At 44.5% G+C, this 27,672-nt stretch overlaps 1 protein-coding gene across 3 annotated transcripts in view; it reads left to right on the forward strand.

Annotated features, from left to right (window-relative positions):
- Positions 1–27,672, forward strand: part of FER1L6 (fer-1 like family member 6) — a 146,736-nt gene that overhangs the window by 34,360 nt on the left and 84,704 nt on the right. For all 3 annotated transcript variants that reach the window (XM_057307982.1, XM_044382606.3, XM_057307983.1), the window contains 11 exons: positions 3,439–3,559; positions 6,260–6,314; positions 6,409–6,540; positions 9,620–9,682; positions 13,419–13,497; positions 14,753–14,909; positions 15,514–15,700; positions 18,254–18,446; positions 19,939–20,291; positions 25,414–25,522; positions 26,283–26,466. In XM_057307982.1, coding sequence (XP_057163965.1) covers positions 3,439–3,559; positions 6,260–6,314; positions 6,409–6,540; positions 9,620–9,682; positions 13,419–13,497; positions 14,753–14,909; positions 15,514–15,700; positions 18,254–18,446; positions 19,939–20,291; positions 25,414–25,522; positions 26,283–26,466 — 1,633 coding nt within the window. The remainder of the gene's footprint in view (positions 1–3,438; positions 3,560–6,259; positions 6,315–6,408; positions 6,541–9,619; positions 9,683–13,418; positions 13,498–14,752; positions 14,910–15,513; positions 15,701–18,253; positions 18,447–19,938; positions 20,292–25,413; positions 25,523–26,282; positions 26,467–27,672) is intronic.

Below are 27,672 nucleotides of genomic sequence, written 5' to 3' on the forward strand. Positions count from 1 at the left end.
TACAAATGAGGTTGCAGAAATGCAGAGAGAGTAAGGCAAGTGGGAAGGACAGTTGCCGAATTTGCAGGGCACGGTGGAAAACGAAAATGCAATGCCATTGTTAAGAAATTATAAAGTTTTTGGATGACAAAGCAGAGTATTGAGCCAAGTGCGATGAGGTCCTTCAGATCACAGGACCCTGTGTGGCTGCATGGACCCCAGAAGCCACCCCGAAGCTGGAAGCACAGAGCCAGGAAGCAGTGAGTGGCATTGGGATGTCAGTCCCAGCTGTCTGACTTGGTGTCCTCAGAATGCTTGCTTCTTCAAAAGAGCAAATGAATCCCCAAGTTATAGTGTGAACCGTGCCAGTGGGGCCAGGCCCGGCATCGGGTAGACACACATGTTTGTTGAGTCAAATAGAGTTAACCGCTCCCAATGGACGGTCCTGCGGTGGTCTCTTGGAGGCTTCTGCCCAGTGGCCGTGGCAACAGCCAATTCAAGGCCAGCTTTCTGGACCATTTCTAAACCAACATGGTGCCATGGGTCTGCTTTATCTTCACCCCTCTCATCTCCTTGTGGGGCTTCCTTCGCCCTTCACTGCTGCCCCCTGTGGGTGTCCTGTCGCTTCCTGTCCCTCTCCCCCAACTCTACTTCCTGCCCTCACATATAACCTACAGTGGAAATCTATGGAAACTTGTTCATACTAAAGTGTTGGAAATAATGATGAAGTCATCCTCGGATGGGATGAGAGGGGCATTGTAAGCGGGGACAGGGCTTGAAGCGACCTACTCAGGGAGTGGGTGGAAAAGGCTTTTAGGACTTTTCTGGTGTCCTTGAAATTAGGACCCTGCAGTAGGTTCCGGGGCACAAGGTTGAATAAGACAGTTCCTTACTTTCAGGACCTTATGAAAAATTATATCCAGGACACGTTTAACAACTTCCTGCTGCTTTTTAGTTGACATGCATGGACTGTGAAATGTAGGCTCCTTTGTTCCTGTTTTACAAAGGAGGTGCAGAGAGGCTGGGTGCTTGCCCAAAGTTGCACAGCCAGGAAGCGGAAAAGCCGGCTCCTGAGCAGAGGTCAGTCTTACACAAGAGCCTGGGTGTTCCTACTGCGTGGGTGAGCCTCCAGCTAGCAGCCTCCACGGACCGCACAGGGGAGGAAAGCAACACTGGCGGAGATGTAGGGCAGTCAACCCGAGGCGTTTCAGAGGAGCTGACTCCCCGGCTCATTCTAATTAGAGTCTTCAGCCCACAAAGCAAACAGGGCGGAGAGGAATCAGGCCTCTCCTGGAAGGTAAATAGCATTTGTGCTGCTGGCCCGGGGCTTGCCCTGCCCCATAGGAGAGTGACAGAACAAAGTCCACAGAACTGAGTACGCTGTGGTCTCTCCTTTTTGGCCTGGCCTGGCCTGGGAAGTTAGGGCTTTTCTGAATGAAGCCTTTGGAGATTCTCGAAGTCAGTGGCTCTCATATCTGTGTATTTGAGGCACTGTGGCTACGTCTTAATTTATAAAATTCCAATGATCCTCACCCACCCATGAATTAGTTACCCAGCAAAGTTATGGAGTCCCTCCCAGGATCAGTCATTCATTCATTTCCTCAACAAATGCCAGTGGGCTGTCGGCTGAGTGCTGGGTCCTGTGCGAGATTCTGGTACAGAACAGTGCACTCGGGTAGTTCAGAGGGAGGACCGCCCTGTGTAGGACTCTTCCGTGTGCCTTTCCAGATCAGTTCTCCACCCTTCTCCAGCGGTTCTGGGTCTCAGGAGGCTGACTTCTGTTGATGCAGAACCCAGTCCCTTCCCCAGTGGCGGCCCTGCAGGAAGTCGGAGGGAGGAAGGAGCGGGAGCTCAGATCCAGTGGTTGGATGTGTTCCTCAGCTGAACGATTGGAGGGAAGCCAACCAGACCTGACTTCCTCTCCATCCAGGTTCTGGTAACTGCTCTCTTGCCTCATTTTTGGGGGCCTCCACACGGAAACATCTAGGCTGCTGTGAGCCCCAGATAGCTGCACAACTCTTTATGACTTTTCTGTACCCACACCTTTGTAAAAAGTCTTCAAACCATCCTGTTTTTGGGGGGAGGGGTTGGGGGAGCCTCTTTTAGCTGTTGAGACCTGAGGAGGTAACTGAATCACAGGTTGAGAAGAGTACTATAAAGAAAATAGACAGTAGAAAAATAACACCTCTGCGAGGTAGGTAACATTGGCCTTGCCTGGCTTTAGAGAGGACCATGGAGTTGAGAGAACTTAAGTAACTTGCCCCAAATCATACAGTTGGCAAGTGGCAGAGCTGGGGTTTCCACCCAACCTTCAACTACACCGTGCAGCCTCTTAGCGCCTGAGACCACTCTACCCACTCTTTGGTTTTTGCCAAAATCTGGCTGAGAAGTGGTTCTTACGCTTTGCTACATATTTGAATCACCTGCGGAAATTTTAAAAAATTGACATCCAAGCAACATCCCAGATCAATTTAAATCAGAAGCCCTTGGTGGGGGAAGAGGAGGTCTAAAGAATATATTTACTATCCATTCATTTAAATTTTCTAGACACTCGTGCATTCATTTCCTGTGGGTGGCTTAAAATAGCCCACATTAATTTTCTCATAGTAATGGCGGCAGGAAATTCACCATCAGTATCACGGGGCAGGGCCCCACCCCCTCGGGGAGTATCTGATTCCTGCCTCTTCCATCTTCCGATGGCAGGGGTGGCATCGGGCCCATCTCTGCCTTGTGATCGCACTGTGCTCTTCGGTTCTCCCTCTACCTCCCTCTTCTAACCATACATACGATTGCGACTAGGACCCACCTGTGTAATCAGGGGTCATCTCCTCATCGCAAAATCCTTCATTTAATCACATCTGCAAAGACCCCATTTCCAAGTAACATTTGCAGGTTCTGGGGACTAGGACTCGAGGTCTTTGGAGAAAATAATTCAACCTAGGACACCTTTCTACTCAACACTGGCCCTCAGACAGCAGGAACAGATCTCTGTGGGCCATTGCTATCAGAAAGGCAGAGTCTTGGGCTCCACGCCAGACCTACTGAATCAGATTCTGCGTTTCAGCAGTTCCCCGGGTGATTCTTGTGTGCATTGCATTTTGCTGAGGAGGATCAGAGAGAATAAATGACTTGTCTGAAGGTCCACTGTGGCAAGGTCATGACTTGAAAGCATGTCTTGAATTTCATAATCCAGTTTTCTTTCCACAATACCATGTATATACATCTACTCTTTTCTGGAAACAGAGACAAATACATATATATATATATATATATTTTTTTTTTTAGAAAACTTAAGGTATGTGCGTTTCTTTTCTGCCAACGAGATGTGAAGGTTCCTGCTGGCAGGAACTGTCTTTTAGCCTCCTTGTACCCCTGATGGTGACTGGCATGGTGCTGGACAGTTGAGGCTCAGATCACCACCGTGTGTGATAACTGACAGAGCTTTCTTCCTTTCTCTAGATGGCCAAGGGGAAGCTGACGCACCACAGGAGGGGCCTTCTCACCAGGAAGGACCGGGAGGAGATTTGATTTATGATCGTGAATCTGTCACTCCTGTCCCCTCAGCTCCTCCAAAGAGAAGGTACGAGTTGGTGCCGGCAGTCAGCACACGTTTGCTAAACCCCTCCCACGTGCAGGTCCTTCTGCAGGTTCTGGGGAACAGAGACTAATACCCGATCACTGTCTGCAAGGAGCCAAAGGTCTAAGACAGGAAGACGGAGGTCTGTATCTACTCCGTATCCTCTATGGCAGTGCTGGCCTCTTGATACCGGTCAGCCTTCAGCAGGCCAGGGGCCCAGCTTGACCAGCTTCTGGTCTTAAATCCTCCGAGTTGAGGTCCTGCTGTGCCTCATAATTCAGAAATGACAGCAACAACAGGGCACGGACTCAGGAGCTGTCCCTCACCTGCTCTTTAATTCATCAAGGTGCCAGATGTCTTAGCTTTGTATTTGTCCCAAGTGTTTATCCTACCCAAAAAAAGTCAGAACAAACTGGCCTCCTGCATGTCATTTGCTGTCATCAGTTAGGGCTTCATGCGTAACAACCCCAGACTCAGAGGCGTAAAACAAGAATTTATTATTGCTTATGAATCTATGAGTTAGTTGGTTAGTTTTACTGGTTGCAGGTAGTTATACATCCATCACTCATGTGTGTGTGGTCATTTGGTTACTCTGCTGATTTTAGTTTGAGGGTTGGCTGGTGGTGAGCTGGTCTAGGATTGCTTCACCTGGACCACTGAGCTCTCCTCATATGGCGTTAGATCCTCGAGCAGGCTGGTCCAAGCTTATTCCAGTGGTGGTGATGGCTGAGACCCAAGAGAAGGAAGACAGAGTGGAAGTATACAAAGTCTCTTGAGCTTAGGCTTGGAATTAGCAAAAGTCATTTCTGCTGCATTTTATTGGCCAATGCAAGTCACAAGTCCAGCCCATGTCAGAACGGAGACTACAAGTTACAAAGCAAAGAGCAAAGATCCAAGGGAACTAATACTTGGAGCTCTCAGTGCCTTCAGTCTACCATATTTATTTATGTCAATTTCTTAAGCATGGTAATTCCTCACACCCTCCCTTCTATTTCTGCTCATAATTCTTACTATCAATAAAGCAAGTTAGTCCTTCCCCGTGTGGCAGACCCTGAATTGTTATAACTGGGCCACGACAGGATGGCACGCAGTAGATATGTGTAAGGGGCAGAGGGGGGTTGGGAAGGAGCTGGAAATCAGAGATGGTGATAGATGAAATATTGACTCTTAAAAGGAGACATGAAATTTGTATGCATATACTCACTGCAGTATCTCCTTCTCCCTATACTGCATCATGACAATCATGGCCCCCCAAGCCCCCTGAGTCAGGATTGCAATTATTTTTAAATATCCTTGAAGGGATCCCTTGTGATTTCTTTCACCAGAGTAACAGCACTGACTGGAGGAAGGCAGGAGAGAAAGAAGTAAGGAGGAGTAGACTTTTTCTTTTTCCCTGGTCAGTGCATTCTGCGTCAATCAAAATTCTACCCACCAGCTAATGCTCAGGTGACATCCACTCACTGCATTAAAGTCTTTATTGCTTACCTGCGCTCTCAGGAACGTCTCTCTCCTTTGAAATTGTGTTGCATTTTTTTCTATGACACATTTTACATTTACTAGTTCTTTCTTGATACGCTTTGGTCCTCTCTCCCTGGGATAGATTGCTAGCTCTACAAGGGCCAGGTTGCTAGCTCATTCATCTGTTTATCTTCTGAGACCAGCAAAGCACTTTCACACAGTAAATGGTCAGTATGAATTTGCCATTTTATTAATGAACATATATACCTTTTGATATCGACCCTTCCCTACGTGCTTTATCTCCTTTAATCCTTAGAGCAACCTATGTGGTCAGATTATTATTTCCACTTTCAGATGAGGAAATTAAGGGTAAGCTCACAAAATTGGGAAAAACAAATACTTTAATTCAGATCAGTCTGACTCCAAAGCTTTGAGATTTTTTTACTAGCTTACTCTGTTCTCTATTAGACTCAATTATAATCAGCAGAAATGGGATGAAGTCAAATGCAAGATGGTATTGTCAGAAGGCAAGAGAATAAAATTCAATAGGAACTCAAGCTCATTCATTTCCCACCCATTGCTGCCTTGGTGATGAGAGGGATTCTTCACCTCTTTCCACTATTATCCAGTTTCTAAATGCCCAGGGGTTGCACATCTGTTTCCAGTCCAGATCAATGAAATCGCCTGGAATGTGAAATCTCACTGAGATGGGATCTTGGTCGTTCCTTCCAATTTTCTCTTTTACTCATCCTTTCAAAAGCAATCATAAAATTCAGGGTTGGTGTATCTACTAGAAATGGCAAAGAGGTCTTGTGGATAGGATCGGACAGGAGACAAGGGAGATCTTTACGTACACCCAGCTCTGCCGCCGACTTGCTGGGGCATCTCAGCTTCTCATTCTGTAAAATAAAAAATAAATGATGCTGATTACCGTACTCACAATAAGAGTTAACATTTCTTCTTGCCAAGCACGGGGTTAAACCTTTACAGGCATGATATCATTCAATTGTAGCAATTACCTCAGGTGGTAAGTGCTATTATTGTTCCATTTTTAGGACAGAGAAGCTGAGTCATAGAGAGGTTAAGTCACTTGGTCACTTACATTATCTCCTCCAGAGATGGGGAGAGACTATGTGATACAGTATAAATAAAAATACTTAGATGTACCTGCGAAAATATGATCATGGCTTATGGATCTAAAGTATGTTCTTAATGAAACAAATATGTTAAACTTTCTTTTAATAGATCGAAATTGTTGACTAAGATCCATGATGGGGAGGTCAGGTCCCAAAACTATCAAGTAAGTGAATGACTCCTCCCGCCCAGCCTCCCTCAGTTCTTCTCGTGTGAATGAGCGCGAGGTCCCGAGTGCAGACATGTGCTTTGTGTTGTAGATTGCCATCACCATCACCGAGGCCCGCCAGCTGGTGGGTGAGAACATCGATCCCGTTGTGGTCATTGAGGTCGGGGACGAGAAGAAGCAAAGCACAGTGAAGGAAGGAACCAACAGCCCATTTTACAATGAAGTAAGTCGCGGAGGTCACCAACATCTTCTCCACCCGCACTCCCTCCACTGCCATCTGTGGTAGTGGTAGCTAAATAGAAAAGCTGGGCCCCTCCCCACTGCTTCCCACCACTCATCTAAGCCTTGGCATACTCTCTGAGCCTCCTTACAAACAACCTCATGGAGTTTCACAAAAACATGATGAAAAGGAGAGGCGAGGAATTCCTACTGATTTGAAATTCATTGCCGTGTTTTCAATATACCCATTTTCTTATTTCTCGTATGCTCATCTTCATCCATTATAAGCTCTGGTTTTATATTGAATAAATGTATTGAGTGTTGGTTATGAAGAAGATAAACATCTTTTTCATGAAAGAGACACTAGAAATTTAATTATTAATTTTGGAAATAGGCAAGTTGCAATGGAAAGTAAAGCAGACGCATTTTTCTAAGCAGTACAAAAATGGTGAACATCAAAGAGAGGGAAACATCAAAGAGAGACAGGAAGCTTCTAAATGTTATACACACTAAATTCTCTTTTTTTAAATAAAAAAATACATAGTAAAAAGTGGTAAAAAATATAAAGAGTATAAAACGATATATGATGAAAAATATGTGTCCCTCTGATCTTTGATCCCTAAGCCCCTATTCCCCCAACCCATTCTCACCAGGCACTTGTGTATCCTTCCAGAGATATCCTAGGTTTGTACAAGAGTACAAATAAATATTGTAACCAAATGGTAGCATTCTATCCACACTGTCTCGGACCTTGATCTTTTCACAAAACAATATATCTTAGAGATTAGTCTATATTAAGACATATAGTTCAATCTCATTTTCCCTTCCCTGGTGTAATTTCCCATTGCATTGATACGCCGTAATTTACTAAACCAGTCAATCTCTCATTGATAGATATTAAGTTTTTTCAGCTTTTGGCCACTATTTATAGTAATATTAATATGTCATAACTGGGGCAAAGAGCATGTGTATTAAAAATTTTGATATCACCAAATTGCTTTCCAACGAGGTAACAATTTACACTCCAACTAACAGTGCACAAGAATGCTTATTTCCCCATAGGCACTTTGACACTGAATTATTTAAAAATGCAAAAACTCTTAATTGTTTCCCTAATGGGAGTAGTAATTGAAAACGGAGACCATGGGTAATGAAATCAACAGAAAATAACCAAATCCCATTTGAGCTGTTAACTCCTTTCCTAGTTATCCATCACTCCTGCCTCTGAGCCTTTTACCATGAGTTTTTTCCTTCCTGTCCTACCCTCACCTCCATAACAACTTTTGGCATGGTTGTGAAATGAAATAATGTGTATGAAAATGCTTTAAAACTGCAAAACTCTACAGATTGTGAAGTGCTATAATTAGTATTTTCTTTATGCATACAAGTCCAGGATCCAAATGACATGAAACTGGGCCCACTTGTCATCAGTAGACACTCAAGTAAAAACATAGAAGTTGAACTGAAAACCTTTATTACAGCTTTTGACCCTAATTTTCAAGCCCAAGGGCCATCAGATGTTGAAGGAACCAGTTAATAGGGGCTGGGGAATATTTTCCAGCTAGAAAAATGTGTGTGGCTCAAAGGTCTAGGGAACCTGTGTGAGGCAATTGAGTTTGAAATGTGAAACTCAACAGAAAGCAATAAACACTGGAACTAATTTATTGGTCTAAGGAACCCACAGCATTTTATATATCAGAACAAGGAATTTCATGTGAGTTTTCCACATAAAAGAAATTCCGAACAACACAACTCTTTAAAAATTTGACCATATATATGAAAAACTTCCTGAAATGTCATGCATATTTTCCTAGTTTCTTAAACAGAAGGCGTTGAATGTAATATGGCCTGTCATTGATATCTAGGGACCGCCATTTTGAAGGTTTCTTATTATGATGGATGATGGCACCTTTCCATTGTCACATTCTGGTTTTTCTGTTTTGCCCTTTATTATTATTTTTTAAATTATGTTATGTTAGTCATCATTAGTTTTTGATGTGGTGTTCCATGATTCATTATTTGCGTATAACACCCTTTAAAAGCAGGCTGTGAACAGTCAGTTCTCCCTTTCCTACTGCTGTCCTGTTCATCTCTAAGGTCCTTGCGTTATTCCTCCACCCTGAAGCTCAGAAACAAACAACCCACGAAGCAACTTCCTGGTCCTCCCTCCCCCACCCCCATCAGTCCCCAAAAGACACAACCCCCAACAGAACGGCACTCCAGTGTCCTGCATTTTAGGAGAATATAACCTCACATTTGGAAGGTACTGGGTAAAGTTCAAATGAAACATCTAGTACTTGAACCCCTTGTGTGATAACTTCTGGAGAACTGAGCCATGCTCTCAGGCTCGGCAATAACCAACTGTCTGAATCCAGGTGCGTCTTTCAAATCCTTTGGTCTTCAGTCTTCTTATTTGTAGAATATAGACTGGTCTGGAGAATTTCTTCAACTCAAATTCAATCACTTTCTTAAAATTAGAAGCCCTCCTTGTCCATAATTTCTTTCATTCTTTTCCTGGTTAATCTTGGAAATGGCCACAGAGATGTTTGAAACTGAAAAATTCTGAGAAAATTAGATCTTAATCAAGTTCACCCCAAATTAAAACCACACTGAGATATGATTTTCACCCATCATTATTTATAGGCAAAAAAGTTAAGAGAATTGACAATATCAAGGGCTGGCAGGGGTATGGAGAAATGGCTTTTTTGTATGCCGCCAGTGAGAATGTAAAATGGCCTGGCCCCTTTGGAAAGAAATTTCGTATTATCTACTAGATATTTACATGCACGTAAGCCATAACCCAAAAACTGCACATTTTATATCCGTTTTAGAGGAAAATTCACATATATCTTGTGCAAAGATGGAGATGATAGAATTTTTTTTTTTTTTTGCATTTGAAAAAAAATTGGAAAGAACTTAGGTGACCCTAAATAGGGGATGGCCAATTGATTGTTGGTATATCCATGACACTGAGGACCATGCAGCAATGGGCTAAAACGATAGAAATCTACGACTAGTCCAGTAATAAGGTTCTTAGATGCGAGCCTGGAATTTATGGTCAGAATGAACTTCATGTTTTTTAGTACTTTGTCTTCGACTTCATTGGACCGCAACTGCATCTTTTTGACAAGATCATCAAAATCTCAGTAAGTATATCATTGGTGATGGAAGGGAGGGGGTGATGGGAGAGATTCTAGGTATTGGGAACTCTCTAGAACAGCTCAGCCTGCTTAGGGGTGAATAGGTCTGGGAGGGTGAGTGTGGGATGGTGAGTTCAAAACCAACAGGATGAAACATGAAATAACTAATGCGGAGGAATTTGGGAAGGAAAACCTCCTCAAGGAGATCTGTGTTTCCTGGAAACAAGTTATAAGCTACTCTCAAGCCGTCATGAATTGAATTGTGGAGTTTACTAACGTGGGAATGTGCAACACGTGCTTCAAATGCCATCTTGACAGATTGCCATTTTGAGCTGATTTATTTCTTTTTATGAGATGAAATGTTAGTGTTTCTCTCTTGGGATGATATCCACACTAATGATAATTAATCACACTGCTCCCCCTTTCTAGTTGGTAATAAAGAGAGAAGTAGGAAAAGGCATCAGGAAGGAGCCAAACATATCAGTAATGCTGGATCAAAGAACGTGATTGGGAGCAAGTGGTTGCCATTTGGCCTCTTCCTAGCGGCCTCTGAGTGTAGACCTTAGACCTGCTCATGGGGGGTTGTGTCTGCTGCATAGACGCTTTCTCCACTCTGTGGGTGAATTCCTGTCTCCACAGATCATGTCTGAAGAGTAGAGACAGAGAAGCTTCTTGGTCTAGACAGGCACCTTATCCAGGTGGCCCACCACATGGAGGACAGGAACGGGAAGGGAGAGTGCCCATGCTGAAGCACTAGCCCAAAAGAGAGAGAACGGGGGCCAGACAGGATTGATACCAACCTCACACCACTCAGTAAAGGGACAGACAGACCAGTGGGTGACAGATTGCATTTATCTCACCAGTCTGGGAAATCATTGCTTCTCCCACGAAGAGGTTAGCATGGCTATGCATGCCTGAGAGAGGTAGACTGGTGGAAGGGCAAGCGCTCTCCTCCTAATGGTTCTGGAAGGACAGACTCTGTACTTTATGAACCAATGCAAGACATGTGGAGAATGAGGAAATGTTTTCCTCAGCAGTGACACCAACTCTATTACAACGTTGAAGATGGCAAAACTTGTCTTGGAGACTACCTTGTCTGTCCTTATCACCCACACATCTCTGTTATACATATTATATTACATTACATTATATTATATTTATTATATATTTTATTATATATACACATAGTAATAGATATAGATATATAGATATATATAACATATTATATATAGGTCCTGTATTAAGTCTTAGGTAATAGTGGAATTAATATACCCCCTTTCTCAGGGGCACTTGAAGAATGTGACTCTTGAAGAATGAAGTTATCAAGAGTCAAATATTCTTAAGAAAAAGAGCCAAACATTTTTATTTATTTAATTTCTTTTAGAGAGAGAGAGAACAGGGAGGGGCAGTGGAAGAGGGAGAGAATCTTAAGCCGACTCCACGCTCAGGGTGGAGCCCATCAGGGGGCTCGATCTCACAACCCTGAGATCATGACTTGAGCAGAAATCAAGAGTCGGGTGCTTAACCAAGGGAGCCACCCGGGTGCCCCAAGCCAAACATTCTTAATTTGAATTTTAGGCATGATGACAAGTGGTGCAGAAGATGTTTCGGGACCTGGGGCATTGCTTAGGACTTTGTTACATTGCATAGCTCTGGCAACCACCTGTTTGTGAGATCAGCAGTGTAGCTGGGTCCTAAGAAACTGTCTAGATTTCAGACAAATAGTTAATAGCGAGATTTTTATACCATATCGTAGACAAGGGTCATGACTTTTTGTGGGACAGTGAATTTTTAGACCAAAGACCAAAGCTGGTATTGCCTTTCTTTCCTTCCCTAACTTGGAAGAAGATAATAGTTTGGGATCCCCAATGGCCATTAGGGATAGAGACCAAAGATTCTAAAGGGAAAACTCCTCTTGGAGGGGAGTGTTTAATACAAGATTTCTGCTAGTCCATGAACTAACAGTCAACGTGCCCAAAGTAAACTCAACATGGGAGAAGGGGGGAGTGCAGTAAGCAGATGCTATTGGGATAGACAGGCTGTAGCAGACCGTGGTGGTGCCGAAGACCATCTTTCCTTGACAGCGACCCCAGGCACGCAGGGCCCCAAGCACTCTGTGTGACACTCCCTGAAGCCCCTATAATCTCATGCGTGCCCACACCAGGGCTGTCTGGCGCTCAGACTGGGTGGATGGATGATTTGAAGAGGCCTCCTGTGTTATTTAAAGACCCATGTGGGCTCTTATGTCCTATTGTGCCCACAGGGACCCAGATGCCTTTCACCTGAGAAGAGAGCCTGAGTCAGGCTTATGCTCTTGCTGGGGCCTTTGGGAAGCCACGTTAGCAACTGCAAGCGTGGGGAGGCTTGGAGCGAGCTTTGTATGTGTGGTCTTAAATAACTCCTCCTCTCAAGCCAAGCTGTCCTTACTTGCCCTCAGTTCTCTTAACTCCCTTGCAAAGTTTGGGCAAGGGAGTAAGGGTAGAAAGGGATATGGGAAGGACTGTCATTTCTTCATTTCCTGAAGTCGATTGAATTTATCTTTATTAGTTGCCTCCACCAAAAGAAGCTATTTAGAAACCACGGAAGTCTCCCATTCATCCATCATTTGATCAGTCAGTCATTCATTAATTCACTGAATGTTTCCTGAACACCTATTCTGAATATGGCCATGCATGTGGTGGGTAGAAGAAAGTAGGAAACTGTTTTCAACTCAAGGAATGCATAGAATGTCATAGAAGGAAGCCCAGAGACCCTCTAGTCTAACTTGCAGCTGGTGCAGGAAACCCTGTCACCACTTCCATGACATGGGGTTTGGGCGCATTGCTTGGTTATATCTGGTGATGGACGATCACTATCTCTAGAAAAGCCTATACATTGCTAGGAAGTTCTGTTATAAAACTGTCCTTATAGTGAGGTGAGTCTCTTTTCCTGTGACTTGGGATCCACATGGGGAACCTACTCCCTCTTGCACAGGCAGCGTTTCCAAGATTGGAAAGCACTTCAGTCACCATTACCCCTCCTCCACACCCCCAGTTTTCTCTTTTCTGAGTTAAAGGTTAAACCACTCCAGCTTCTTCAGCAGTCTGTCATGCGGTGTGGCTTCTGGACCCTGTGCCAGCTCTGCTGCTTTCCTTTAGAGCTTCCTCATCTTGATAGCACTGCATTAAAATGTGTTGCTGTCGCCAGCCAGGCACTCTGCTGCCGACTTCTGAGCAGACAAAACCTTGAGGATGAGCACTCCCCTTGTTCTGACTAGTGTACATGTCCCAAACTTCTCAAAGCAATATGTGATGAGTTCTCTGAGTAACTTGTGAGCAGAATGTGGTGGAAGTTCAGGAGGGAAAGGGGACTTTCAGCTGTGGGGAATCAGGGAAGGCTGCTTGGAGGAGGCAACTTTTGCTCTAGGCATTGAAAGATGGGTAGAGTTTCAATAGGCAGAGATGGGTGTAAAGGGTGGGCTGTACGAGAGCTCACTTTGGCTTCAAAAGATACTTTTCTGAGAGTGAGATTTGTTAGGTGTCCTTCAATAGCTGAGAACCTGCCGGAGGAAGAAGTCCGGGTGAGAAACTTCTGGATGCCCTTTTCACTTGATGACTACATGTCATTGTGCTCCAGACAAGAGTGAGGGCCAGATAAGCATCAAGGTCTGGAATCCTTGCTGAGGGGTCACGAACCCATTTCACAGATTTATCCTCAAAGAGAAATCTAGTGTGGCCGGACTCACTGCTCCATCTCTCCTCAGGTTTTTCACCACAAGCTGATAGGCAGCATACTGATCGGCTCCTTCAAAGTCGACCTGGGGACTGTGTACAACCAGCCTGGTAAGAAGGCATCGCCTCCCAATCTCTCCCTCACTCATGTCCAGTTTGCCACACCTGGAGGTCAGTTCATTCGTGTGCCCATCCCTGACCCACTCATGCAATCCCAGGAGCACCAATTACACAATTGGAGCAAACCTGGCTCTTTTCCTCAATGTTTACAATCTACTGACAGCAGTTTCCTCCCCCCAACAAACTCTGTCTATGATGTAGTGCTGAGATGCCGTGAGACAGAGGCGGGCAAGGTGGCCTAGGAATTACACATGTGGACTCTGGAGCCAGATTGCCTGGCTTCAAATTCCACCTGCTCTTTCCTGGTTGTGCAGCCCTGGGCAGATGACTTGACTTCTCTGCACCTCAGCTTCTTCATTTGAGAAAATGAAGATAAAATAATACCTCCTTTCCAGAGTTGTTGGAAGATTAAGTTGATATATGAAGTGTTGCCTATGGAACCTAGCGCAGAGTAACGGCTGTGGCATGCCATGTAAGGGTTTGCTATGATAATTCTTATTGTCTCAGATTTATAGGAAAGTGAAACTCAGAGAAGGCGGGTAATTTGTCCAAGGTCAGGAGCTGATAAGTAAGAGGGCCATCGACAAATCTAGATGGTCTCGTGAAAGGTCCCTGCTCTTCAAAGCAATTCCAACTTGCGTGAATCCAGGGGGCCAGGCCGTGGGCATAACAGAGCACAGTGGGTAGGGTTAATACCTTAAGGGGTGCTGCAGACTGTGGGGAACAGGAGGGCTCACAACCCACACGATCTGAGCAGTGGCTCCTCAGTTCCTTTACCACCTGCTGACCCGAGGAACTGTGCATTCTGTATTGGCAGAGATAACAATTTTTTTTTTTAGATCAGCCAGCGGTCTAGATTTTGTAAGAGCTTTTCAAGTTTGGACTGACAGAGTAGGCCGAACAAAAAGATCCATGAGCCCCATTTACAGCCTTTGAAAGAATATGTGACTTCTCTACTCCCTTACTGTCCTCCTAGCCTGTCGAAGCTAGGAACCTGTCTAGGTGATCAGCACTGGGTGGAAGGCTTTCCAAATACGTGTGGCAGGTGGGAGAAGACAAAAAAGAGGGTGGGAACAAAAGGAGAGGAGGAAATTGGGGGGAGGGGCAGAATGAGGCTGGGAATACCGGGAAGAGCTGCAGCCTCCTAGGGAGCAGAGTGAGGGAGGCCTGGGGTGTGGGACAGAACTGGCTGCACCTGCTGGATCCAGGGGTGCAGGGGATCTGAGCTGTCAGGACGCTTTTACAGGTCATCAGTTCTGTGACAAGTGGGCCCTGCTCACAGACCCTGGCGACATCAGGACTGGCACGAAGGGGTACCTGAAGTGTGACATCAGCGTGACCGGGAAAGGCGACGTCTTGAAGACCAACCCCAAAACCCCCGATGCTGAGGAGCAAATAGAAAAGTGAGACAGGCCCATCCAGGGTCATGCAAGAGAAATGATATGTCCTGGGTTCCATCTCTCTCTCCCCCCTCTCCCTCCCTTTCCTTGTGGGTACATGAGAACTGCCAAATTCATGGCTTGTCTACCAGGGATTCTGCTCTATCAGAGGCACTGAGATGTGTCTTATCAAAGGTGTCACTAGCCTTTGGGAGGTCAGCTTCTAGGACAAGGACAGCTGTCTCCCTATAATAGCCCAAAATAGATAAGCTGTTCCTGAGTTTATCCTATTTATCTGAACTTGGCTGATTTTTCTTTGAAGGAATTATCATTTCAACCAGTGGTTTGTGAAATGGGAAGACTTAATGTGCTTCTTTCAAGATGCAGAGTGGGAGACGGTGTTTATTCTATAATTCAAGGACTTGAAGGATTTTGCATTCACTCTATTCATAGCCTTCGCTGCCATTTACACCACAAAGAAAACTCATTTTAGCAATGAATCCTGTTCTTTTCAGTTTTTTTCTCCTATATCAGGATCCTTATTTCTGTCTCCAAATTCCTTCTACCTTTTCTCTCTTCTTCCAAGTGAGAGAGCTTTTTTATTTTTTGTTTTTTGTTCCCCCTCAAGGAACCTTCTGATCCCTCGAGGGTTTCCATCAGAGAGACCCTGGGCCAGATTCTATGTGAGACTCTACAAAGCAGAGGGGTTGCCCAAAATGAACTCCAGCATCATGGCGAACGTCACTAAAGCATTTGTAGGTGACAATAAGGACCTCGTGGACCCCTTCGTGGAGGTCTCCTTTGCTGGGCAGATGGTAAGGAATGTCATCACCACCAGCAGCAAACCAGGGCCAGAACTCTGCTCTGCACCTAGGGCATTTCTAATCAAATGAAATCAAGTTAAAATAAAAATTAGGAAGCGCCTTAAGAGAGAAAGCTTGTCACAAAAGGTATTGAGTCACATGGCAGGAAAGTGGGGGTGGTGGTGACCCACTCACTGTCCATTTGAGATCATGGAGAGGGGCTATGGGGTATTACAGTTTAGAACCCAGGCAGACAGGCCTCCTTCCTCACCTCTGGCTACTTCTCTGAGCGATTACCCTGTCCACAGGCTCTGTAGCATCTCCGCCTATCTACCAACCTGCTCCCCAGGCTCCCCAGGTAGTCCTTGAACTCTGTAAGCCTGGACATCTCTGTTCCCTGCTGTTCCCTGCTCAAGAGCCATTGGAGGTACCAGGGCCTGGGCACATGGTCACAGCTTAATCCTGGTTGGCTGGACTTTAAAGCTTCAGCTGACACGCATGTTGTCTCTGGTTTTACAATATATGCTACTCCAACCCCTCCTCTTGGCAGGGTGAACATTGGAGTATTTTTTACTTGGACCCCTTGAGTCATATAGGACATCACCTCCATTTTATGATGAGGAAACTGAAGTCCAGAAGGGGGAAGGGATTTGCACAAGGCACAAACTCAGGGTCTAACTATATCTGCTCCGTCCCTGGAGATGTTCTGAACTCCTGTTCAGAACGTGCATGTTGGCTTTACCCCAGCGCCCTGTGATTAGGAGAACTTCCTAAGGGCAGGACCCATCAGTCACTTCCTTTGTCGCTGATGCTGGGCATGGTGTCCGGTGCAGAGTATTCCTCCCTTATCTGTGGTTTTCTTGCCATGGTTTCAGTCACTCATGGTCCACCAGGGCCTGAAATTATTAAATGGGAAATTCCAGAAATAAACCACCAAGGAGTGCTAAATTGCACACCGTTCCAAACAGCGGGACGAAATCTCGCGCGATCCTGCGCCATCCTACCCGGATGTGAATCATCCCTTTATCCAGCGCGACAGCCCGGCCTGCAGTGAGTCACTTAGCTCCCTGGGTTATGGGGTACACGGTGGCGCTAGGCCAGCGCTTGTGTTCAAATCACCCTTATTTTACCGAATAATGTCCGCTAGAGGCAGGAGGAGTGGTCCTGGCAATTGGGATGCACCAAAGAAGCTGTAAGTGCCTCCTTGAGGTGAAAAGGTGAAAGTCCTCAATAAGAAAGGGAAAGAGATTGTACGCTGAGGTTGTTAAGATCTACGGGAACTTTTATTACAGTATATCGTTTTAATTGTTCTATGTTATTATGAGTTATTGTTGGTAATCTCTGTGCCTTATTTATAAATTACACTTTATCATAGGTATGTATGTATAGGGAAAAAACCACCATAATCTATATAAGGTTCAGTACTGTCTGCGCGTTCAGGCATCTACTGGTGTCTTGGGATGCCTTCCCTGCGGATAAGGGGGGGCTAGTGTATTGTTCCTGGGCGCAACGGATTTCCATGGCGGTTAGGTGGAAGCAGATTCATTATTTCTGGCAACTTACTTTATATGTCCAGCTGGGTTTTGTTTTGTTTTGTTTGTTTAAAGATTTTATTTATTTATTTGACAGAGAGAGAACCAGAGAACACAAGGAGGGGAAACAGCAGAGATAGAGGGAGAAGCAGGCTCCATCCCAGGACCTGAGATCATGACCTGAGCTGAAGACAGACACTTAACTGACTGAACCACCCAGGCGCCCCCATAGGCAAAATTATTTTAAGGACAGGGATCAAATCTTATTTGTCATTGAACCCACTGTGCCTAGCATGAGCTAGAAGTTCGGTAAAAGGTCTGTTGTGAACTGACATAATAATGCTATATGGGAAAGAGAAAGAAAGGACAGTACATGGATTTTGGTGTAAACTATTTTAGTTTCAATTCTGCTGTTTGCCTTTAGACAAATCTCTTAACCTCTCTGAGCTATCAGGTCCTCATCTGTATAATGTGTATAGTAATGCAAAATTCATGGCCTGTGGTAAAGATTAAATGACAGAATATCTTTATTTTTTTAATTTATTTTATGTTAGTCACCATATAGTACATCCTTAGTGTTTGATGTAGTGTTCCATGATTCATTGTTTGCGTATAACACCCAAAGCTCCATGCGCTATGTGCCCTCCTTAATACCCATCACTGGGCTAGCCCATCCCCCACCCCCTCCCTTCTGAAACCCTCAGTTTGTTTCCCAGAGTCCATAGTCTCTGGTGGTTCATTCCCCCTTCTGTTTACCCCCCCTTCATTCTTCCCTTCCTTCTATCATCTCCCTATTATTCCTTCTGTTCCACAAATGAGTGAAACCATATGATAATTGTCTTTCTCTGCTTGACTTATTTCACTTAGCCTAATCCCCTCTAGTCCCATCCATGTTGATGCAAATCTTGGGTAATCGTTCCTTCTGATGGCTGTGTGATATTCCATTGTATACATGGAAGAGTTTTCTTTAGTCAATTAACGGGGCCTCTTTCCTTTCTTTTGATGGCTTATGTAGTGCTGGGTTTGTTTTTAGGGGCGAACCACAGTGCAGAAGAACTGTGCGGATCCCGTGTGGCACGAACAGGTGGTCTTCAAGGAGATGTTCCCTCCTTTGTGTCGGAGGGTGAAAATCCAGGTGTGGGACGAAGGCAGCGTGAATGATGTAGCTTTGGCCACCCATTTCATCGACCTGAAGAAAATCTCCAATGAGCAGGATGGAGATAAAGGTAAATGTGTCTCACTTGGAAATGGGGTCACCAAATGATTGATTTGAAGGCTTCATTTTCATAGCGAGAGGATTGGAGCAGGCAGTGTGTTGGTCATATCTATGCTCTGCGTGGTTTGTGGTTCGGGTTGATTCAGGGCAGTAGGTGGAGGCGGGCTGTGCGAGCCAGGAGGCTTGGACCTGGTCCCAGGTCTTCCATGAACATTGCTGTGTGTCCTTGAGGTAGTCCCTCCCCCTTTCTGGGCCTTAGGTTTCTTAAATGCAAAATGAAGAGTTTAGATTAGGTCGGACATTGATAGACTATGGTCCATGGGCTACATCCCACTGACCTAATATGTTTGTATGGCTCCCAAGCTAAGACTGGTTTTTACATGTTTAAATGGTCCAGAAGATATTGTTAGGAGCACACAGTCCTGAGTGTTGCAGGAAGGTGCTGCTGACTGCTGTCTCCGAGAGCCAGGGAGTGAAGGAGGAGTCCCAGCTAATCCACCTGTCAGAGGAAAGAGCTTTGACTATTTCTTTATTTGCAAAACCTAAATTAGCAGGTGATAACTTTCTAAATATCCCAACAAACCCTCCCTCCTTAAATCCCAAGGCAATCTTTCTCTGCACTACAAATCGGCGTTAATTGACGAGTCGATTTATGCATATATATGTGTGGGGGGGCATATAACAGATATACCAAAGGCTTTGCTTAATCAGAGGACAAGATTGACATATTTTTATGCCTCTCACAGCGTGACACCACAGAAAGGCCTCAGTAAATACCTATCGTTTAAGCCTTCCTACTGTGAAAGGGTTCGCCACAGGATTGCTTTCCACAGAATGCGCACCGCCCTCAGAATATCTCAACTTGACATAAACATGTTTTACCCCAGCTTTTCAGGAATGTCTTGATGGTGTTCAAAGAAATGTATAAAATAGTTTTAAAAATTAGATGTCAGGGGTCATAAAATCTTTTTATCCCCTTTAACACAGTATCTCTGCTTCTTAAAATTGACTCTCCTTTGGGACAGAATCTCTTTTCTGCCTGACCCCTCTCCATGCCTCCTCAGCCTGTTATCTCTTCTCGCTGCTTAAGGTAAATCTCCTGCTTAGCACTTATAATGTAAGTATTTACTTGTTCAGTGTTTGTTTCTGCTTCATTCTCCACTGGGCTCCATGTTTAGTGTCCAGCACGGGGTCCGGCACAAGTCAGGACTCAATAAACATGAGCTGAATGAGTGAACAGACAAGGGTCCGCGTCGGCGTTGGTGGTATCATTACAGGCGTGAGCAAGTGTAATCATGTGCACGCAAGAAGCACTAGAAAGAAAGAAGTACAGCAGATATAACAAAGTGGCAATTGTGGCTCTTTTGGGGATGGGATATTCTGTAAATATTTTCTTTTTTCTGTATATTTTACATTTTAAATGAATGTGTGTAATTTTCATAAAGCAAGAAATAGTCATCTAGGAAACATTACCAGGCAACTAAAGCTTGGGGCTTTTGCAGGCTTTCTACCAACGTTTGGACCTGCCTGGATTAACCTGTATGGCTCACCCAGGAACCACAGTTTGATGGACGACTACCAGGAACTGAATGAAGGCTTTGGAGAAGGCGTGTCATTCAGGGGCAGAATCTTGGTGGAAATTGCTGTAGAGATCCTCTCGGGAGGGGCGCAGGAATCTAGATTTTCTAAGGCACTCAAGGAGCTCAAGTCGTCTTCGAAGGACAAAGACTCCAAATCTTCCAAAGGCTCCAGTAAAGACAAGGGTGACAAAACCGATGATGGAAAATCCCAGCAGGCTTCAGACAAGACCAACTCAACAGAGGTAGAGGTGGAGCCTTTCGATGTGCCCCCCGAGGTAGGTCTGAGCACTGCTCCACCGCCCCCGCGAGGAGAACCTAGAATGGAGGCAGCACCTGCCAGCCCAGCTCCCACAGTCTCCCAAAGGCGTGCACAGCTCTTACTCCCCCGGCAAAATGTGCATTGGTCCGCCTTGTATTCTGGGCTGATCTGCTGCCTCTTTCTGACACATCACAGCCACCTGCTCATGATAAATCCCTCCAGTGTTCCCCAAAACACGGAATCCCACGAGAACCAAAGTGAAAGGGAAATAGAAGTGTTCTGGGAGAGCTGGTGGAAGTGGGTGGTGGGGGGACGGACTGAGTTCTATCTGTTGCCTAATTTCGTTTAGCTTTGTTAGCTTAGCATGTGCTCTGGATGTGAGGTAATGTGGGATGAAGGAGGAAAAGGAGGAAGAGTGGGTGACACGCTGGGATGCAAGAATTCCAGAAACCTATTCCCCTGCCTAAGACTGGGGGGAAATCACAATTCAAAGATTGCCTATTACTCAACATAAAACACGTTAACATTTTTCCAGCCCAGTTCTTCTGCCCGGTTCTTCTGTATTATGGGAAAGAGATCTGGTCTCCAAGATGAATACAAACTGTGAATATGTTCGTAACTGCTTGTTTGTTTGTTTGAGAGAGAGACACAAGTGTGAGTGGGGGAGGGGCAGAGAGAGAGCGAGAATCCCAAACAAGCTCCATGCTCAGTGCCCAGTGTGGAACTCGATCTCATGACCCTGAGATCATGACCTGAGCTGAAATCAAGAGTTAGAAGCTCAACCCACTGAGCCACCCAAGCGCTCCCCCCCCCCATCAACTGTTTAGATTAGCAAGACTGCTTTGTGGTTAAGCAAAAGAAGGAACTTGTGTTTTGTTAGTAGCAGAGGTGAGTGGATTCCAGCTCTCAACTTGGATGATTCTGGCTCTGGGACCTGTTTCTCAGGTCAACCGGACAATCATTTTGGGTGGGGAAGGGAGATGATGGCTGGTCTGGGTCACCTGGTAGAGCCACTTATTTTTACTGATGGGATCTAATACATCTTAAGAAACAGTGTGGAGGAGAGGTGGGAGCCCAGGGTTGGAAATCTTGGGGGTTGGTTCTATTCATGGCTCTGATAGTAACACCTCTTCATGTTTTAGTTTACTTATCAACAAAAGGGGGTAGTAACAGTCTCTTTGTCATAGGCATCCCCTGGGGGTAAATGAGGGAATGCCTGTAAAACGGTCAACAGGGTTCTTTACACATACGTGGTAGGCAGGCAGTACCTTTGCTGTTGCTGTGACCAGTGTTCCTATGATTTGTTCAGAGCTCTCCACCTTGTTTTTTGGACCAATTTTGGATATTTTGTGGACCTCCCCAGCTTTCCCCTATGTACTTGTATATTGGGAAGTATTCTCTGGAAATGCGTACTGTCAGTTTGTTGTAGTTAGAATTGACATTGCTTTGATGTGATTGTATTTATGTGTATTTTTTCAGAATACATGCCAACTTCGGAAATGACATTTTTTGGACTTTGCCAGAAACTGTGGGTACCTTAAGTAGCCACCTATGCTGATATCTGACTGTATCTGATTCTGCAGGAATCTTTTCTACTTTTGAGACTGGCCATTCTTTTCTAGACAGGAATTGCCAAGTAGAAAGGGTCTAATAGAAGATTTTCTTAACCCACGTCAGTATCTTCAAGATATTTTGCTCAGGCCATCTTAAAAAAAAAAAAAATCTAGCAGAAAGCAAGGGTAGCTGGGAATTTATGTAGAGTGTACATTTTCTACAAGGCCAAGAGCAATCTTGGCTTTTGGATGAAGGTGGTAGGAAAGGGGAAATTCAGGTCTCATTCAAACCCTTTTTCTCCTTTCTCTCTTTATCTTGGCTTCTTGTTTGTGGTCAGTTTCTTGCTGGCTTTCTTAGTTATCTATTGCTATATAATAATTACCCCCAAATTTAGCAACTTAATAAAACAAACATTTATTTTCTGTGAATGAGGAATTTGGGAATACCTAGCTTGGTGGTTCTGGCTCAGAATTTTTCATGAGGTTTCAATCACGATGTTGGTAGGGCTGCGGTCATCTGACAGCTTGACTGGAACTGTGGGATCCACTTCCAAGATGGCGCACTCTCATGGCTTTTGGCAGGAGGACTTGGTTCCTCACCACATGGACTGTTCAATAGGCTTCTTAGTTTTTTCATGGCAGTTGGCTTTCCCCTGAGTGGACTGGGTAATCCAAGAGAGAACAAGGCAGAAACGTCAATGTGTTTTATGACCAAACCCATAGAAGTCACACATCGATATTTATACAACATTCTAATTGTTAGAAATGCGTCACTAAGCCCACACCAAAAGGGGGGGGGGATTAAGCTTCATCTTTTGAGTGGGGGATTTCCAAGGAATTGTGGGTGTATTTTCTACCTTCTCCAGAGCCTCAACAGCCTCAGAGCTCACCCTTACCAACATGGTGATATCCCTTCTTGCAGCAGCTTCTTTTTTGGCTCTCCAGGGTCCTGAGCCCTTATCTCCCTTGCTGCAGCCATGCTCTCATTGCATACCTGGACAAATGAGATCCCATGACGTTGGCTTTTCCAATTCACCTTCATCACCACCGTCGAAGCTTATCTCCCTATGCCGAGCTTTCACAGAGCATAACTACTCTAATAGATGTGTTCATTTTCAAATTCTGTGAACATGTACTGACTAGCTTCTTTTTTAAAACATCATCTTCAGTATGGGTAGGAATACAAATAGAGTTTGACTCCATGGAAATTATGATATAGAAGGGGAAGAAGACATACAAAATAAATGTACAGGAAGTAGAAATTGATGCGTGCAATAAGGAACTACAGATAAAGTGCTAATATTTCTGGAGTAAGTGAAGTATAATAATTAAAATGTTGGGCTCTCAAGTAAGACAGCTGGATTTCAGATGTGGCAGCGGTTATTGCCCAGCCTCTGGAGAAACATTGCCTCTGAACCTTTGGGCATAAGCTCCTTATGCTTATTTCCAATAATAAACTCTACTTCATGGGCTCACAGGGAGGATTTAATGAATTAATACGTGCAAAGTGCTAAGAACAGAGCCTGGTACATAGTAAGTGCTCAGTAAACAGTAGGCATGTTTAGTAACTTTGGACAGATGTTTTAATCTTTTACAGCCTGCATTGTCCTCATCTTTAAACAGGTAGAATAAAAGCATCTCCCTCCCAGGGTGATTATGAGAATTACATGAGATAATGTAGGTAAAGGTCTTAATACCACATCTGACACATAATAACAGCTCAGTAAACATTACCATCATCATTTCTTAAACTCAGGAAGTCAAAGTACGCTTCCAAAAGAAAGGGCCATTTGAGTTAGACCTTGAAGGATGGGCAGGATTAAGGGATGAATTCTATCTGTTGACAGACTTGCCATGACTACCATTCTTGTGGCATTTTTATGCGTAGGCTTTATATGAGGTGCTCCATATGAATGATCTCATTATTCCCCCCCTGTAGGCCCTATGACAATGTGTATTTCACAGACAGGGAAAGTGACACCCAGAGAGTGGACATGACTTGCCTAAAGTCAACCAGCTAGGAAGTAGCAGAGTTGGGATTTGAAGAAGGGTTTATCTGGCTAGAGAGTCTGCCATTCCTCTTCAAGGCTATATGGCCTGTCTTCCCATCAGGTCTTCAGATACTTTTTAACCTCCTCCCAGAGAGTAAACTTGGCCCCAGAAAGGCAAGATATGTGGCTTATTTATAGCCAGTGCATACAGCAGCAGCAGGTGGGAGGGGTGCGTGCTCTATGACTAAGATCCAGCACTGAGCCCCCACCCTGTCCAACAGTTTCTGGTCAATAGTAACATTTCCTGCTGATTCCAACAGCAAGAACGCTCCTACGTGAAGGAAAGGTCACCTTTTTGAGACCTGTTGGCTCTCGGAGGGATGGGGTTCAGGGCTTTTGATTGAATGGGGCTCTTCAGCTCTAAAGCCACAACTGCTTATTTTCCTTAGATGAACCTTATTGCTTTTTCCATGGAATTTAATAAATCCAAGTGTGAAAGCAGGAAGCACAGACTATATGGCAGCTCATTCGGCCTCTTCACTCAGAAATGTGATGCTGTGTCTGTGTCTCGGCTACATCTGCTCCCTGAACCATCAGCCTGTTCCACATCAATAGTAGTCATCTACAAACAGTCGTGGTTCCATTGGGATGGCTCCGGTCTTGTGACCTGTCATGGTCCTGTCTTCCACAGTGTAGGCTCCTTGAGAAGGCAGCCTTGAGGGAGCCCAAGCCTCAAACCTTGGCTGACTTTAATTTGCTGTGTGACCCGGGGAAACCCCTTAGTCTCTGTGAGCTTTAGTTTATTCAGGTAGAAGCTGGAGCAGATGAACTCCAAGGCCCCTTTCAGTGTAAAAGCAGAGATGATCCTGGGACCCTCTGCATGCTTATTCGTCCTGGATTTGCTGGATTGGTTGTCGCTCATGCAAGTGCCTAGCCCTCCTGTCTCTTTTATCCAGGCTTGTGTTATTTCGGGGAGTAAGGTCTGTCTTTGAGCAGCACCGAGGTGTTGGGTTAGCACATGGTAGAGCTCAAAGAGCACTGATCTGTGGTCAGAATACTTGGGAAAGTTACTAAATTCAACCTTAAGTTTAGTTTCCTCAGCTTCCTCACCTGTAAAATGGGAATGATCCAGATTTCAACCTCTCGAGGTTGTTGAGGAACAAACATAATGTATGTGACCAACCTGTATAATCCATAAAACGATGTAGAGGTTTGATCCTGTGACTGTTTTTTAAATGGTTGCTCACCTGAAGGTGATTCCAAACCTGTGTTTTACCAATAGTAGTGTAGAAAGATACACATGCCAGTCTTTGTCTTTAAATAGAAAAAATGATTTTAATTGCAAGGCAGAAACTCAGAAGGTTGAGATTACATCATTCTGGATAGATGGCTGAATTTGGATTTGTAATTTGTAGGTCCTGGTTCCTGCCTTCCTGATTAGTGGGAAAATGATGTGCCCTTTCAGGTTGACACTGAAACTCAAATGCCTACAAATCACCCTGGACCAGTTAACCTCACTAATTCAGCTTCCTGGTAATAAAAAAAAAAAAAAAATAGAGCCAGACCTGTCTAAAATTTTTTTTTGTTTCTATAGATTATACCAGAAAAATATGAGGAATTTTTACTTTTTGGAGCATTTTTTGAAGCTTCCATGATTGACCGGAAGATTGGAGATAAACCCATTAGCTTTGAAGTTTCTATCGGTAAGTGCAAACAAGCACAGCGCTTGGCACATGGCACTGGCTTTAAACCTGTTTCTTGAATGAATGAGTTAGTGTCTTACATAGAAATGATAGCATTCTGGCAGAGGTTTGTACCTCAGAAAGAAATGAATAATTCTTTGTTCACTTGTGTCAATATGTAAGGGACAGATTTATTTTCACCCTTAAGAAAAAGGATTAAGAGTATAGTTTGGATTCACACAGACTTGGATTACTAATCCTAGTTCCATTACTTCTAGGCTCACTTAATTTCTCTGGGCCTCAGTTTCTTCATCTATGAAATGGGAATAGCAATAACACTTCATAGAGCTGCTGCAAGGGTGTAATGAGTTAATGGATGCAAAGTCCTGTGCATATTGTAGGTGCAGTTACTATAACTCCCAGTGATCTTCCTGGGCTGATGTACAGCTGGAAAACCTTTCCAAGAAAGAGCATTTCATCAGAGAAGGTCTTGATTCATATCAGGAGGGTATCCTTCCAAGGAGCAGAAGAAAGTGGAGTTGGAATCCAGTTCATTTGTGTCTGAAGTAGTTTTTACAAAAGAGAACATAAGATGGATGTAGATGATGGCTCACCATCATTGTCAATCTTATTTCTTTGGTCTGGCCATCACACTTCCCACCTTCATACTGAAATCTTATTTTTCTGCCCTGGGAGGATATGACCCTGGATCCCTTATGCTAAGTAGCCTGATTCTGCTCGTTGACACCTGACCTCTCTCCCCTTGCTACTGTCTCAATAGGTAATTTTGGGAACCTGCTTGATGGAGGGTCCCATCATGGGAGTAAGAAGAAGTCAGCTGACACAGCTGAAGAAGACAGCCTCCCACTCCTGCATGAAGGAGAAGGGGATGCAGCCCACAATGTTGCCATCCCTATGGTCTCCACCACTCACCCAGAGAAGCCACTCGTGACAGAAGGGAACAGGTAGGAGACACTGTAGGGGAGAACAGCCAGGGTTCTGACAATGGGAGTCTGACCTGTTTCTGGGACTGTTTGATTCAGTTCTTCCCTAAAACCAGAAACATCATTTTTAAATCTCAGTTATGGGAGCAGGGCATGAACAGGGGCAACATGGTCAGTGCCACTCTACTGAATCTTCAGTGACATGTTGACAACTCTCCAAATGTCACATGCGGGTAATTCATCTAAGGGCAGGACAATGACGATGGCTATTATCACCATAGCTATAACTTTGAAGCATAACAGGGTAGGAAGGTCAGAATTTAACATTTCAATCCAAACCCCATTACCAGTTCCTATGTTCTTCTGAGCTCTGTGCTATTATGTAAATTGGATTATTGGATCCATCATTTCTTATCTTGTTTTTGCTGTAGTCAGACCAAAGAACTCAAAAAAACAACTGTCAGCCACCAGAAAAGACCATTTCAGAAAACATCTGGAGTACCTCCATGCACACTCACTGATCTTTAACCCACGTAAACTTTCAACATGCAAAGAGAAGTAAAATTCTAGAATTCTGTTGTAAGAAAGTGGTGTCCAGCACCAACCACGTGATTTACACGAAGAGAAAGCCACACCCAGCAAGAGTCTTCTGTGTTCTGAGCCTTGTGCCATGAGAAAAGCTTTAGCCTCTCATTGGGTTCTCATAAGAGAACATTGTTCTCCCCCTTTGTATGTGAGGAGATTGGAGCCACATTGCCGGTGCTCGTCCCTCTCTCTGCTCTGCCCAATCTAGACACTCTGGGCACAGACCCATGGCTTACTGAGCACTGTCAGATAACAAGGACTCCCAAATGCATTTCCCCAGACAGCGCTCTTCCCTGAGCAGGAAATCCAAACCCCCCACTTGGGTGTCCCAAAGTTGTAGCAGGTTCATTGTCTCCATAGACAACTTTGCTCGTCTTCCTATCTTTCCCATCTCATGGACTAGTCCTAGCCTTCTCTGTGTCCTCTGAACCACAAATCAAAAAGTTGTCAGCCGTCCTCTGTTCCCTTCCTTCCCACATCCAGTCAGCAATGAAGTCTGGCCAATTTTGGTTCTCAAGTATTTCTCATATAGATGGTTATTTCTTTAATTCTGGTCATTGGCATCTTTGACCTGGATTATTTTAGAAACTTCCTCCCTGGCTAGGATCTTTAAGAAATTCACCAAGCTATCTATCAGAGCCA

The sequence above is a fragment of the Ursus arctos genome, unplaced genomic scaffold, assembly GCF_023065955.2.
Source record: "Ursus arctos isolate Adak ecotype North America unplaced genomic scaffold, UrsArc2.0 scaffold_6, whole genome shotgun sequence".
NCBI lineage: Eukaryota > Metazoa > Chordata > Mammalia > Carnivora > Ursidae > Ursus > Ursus arctos.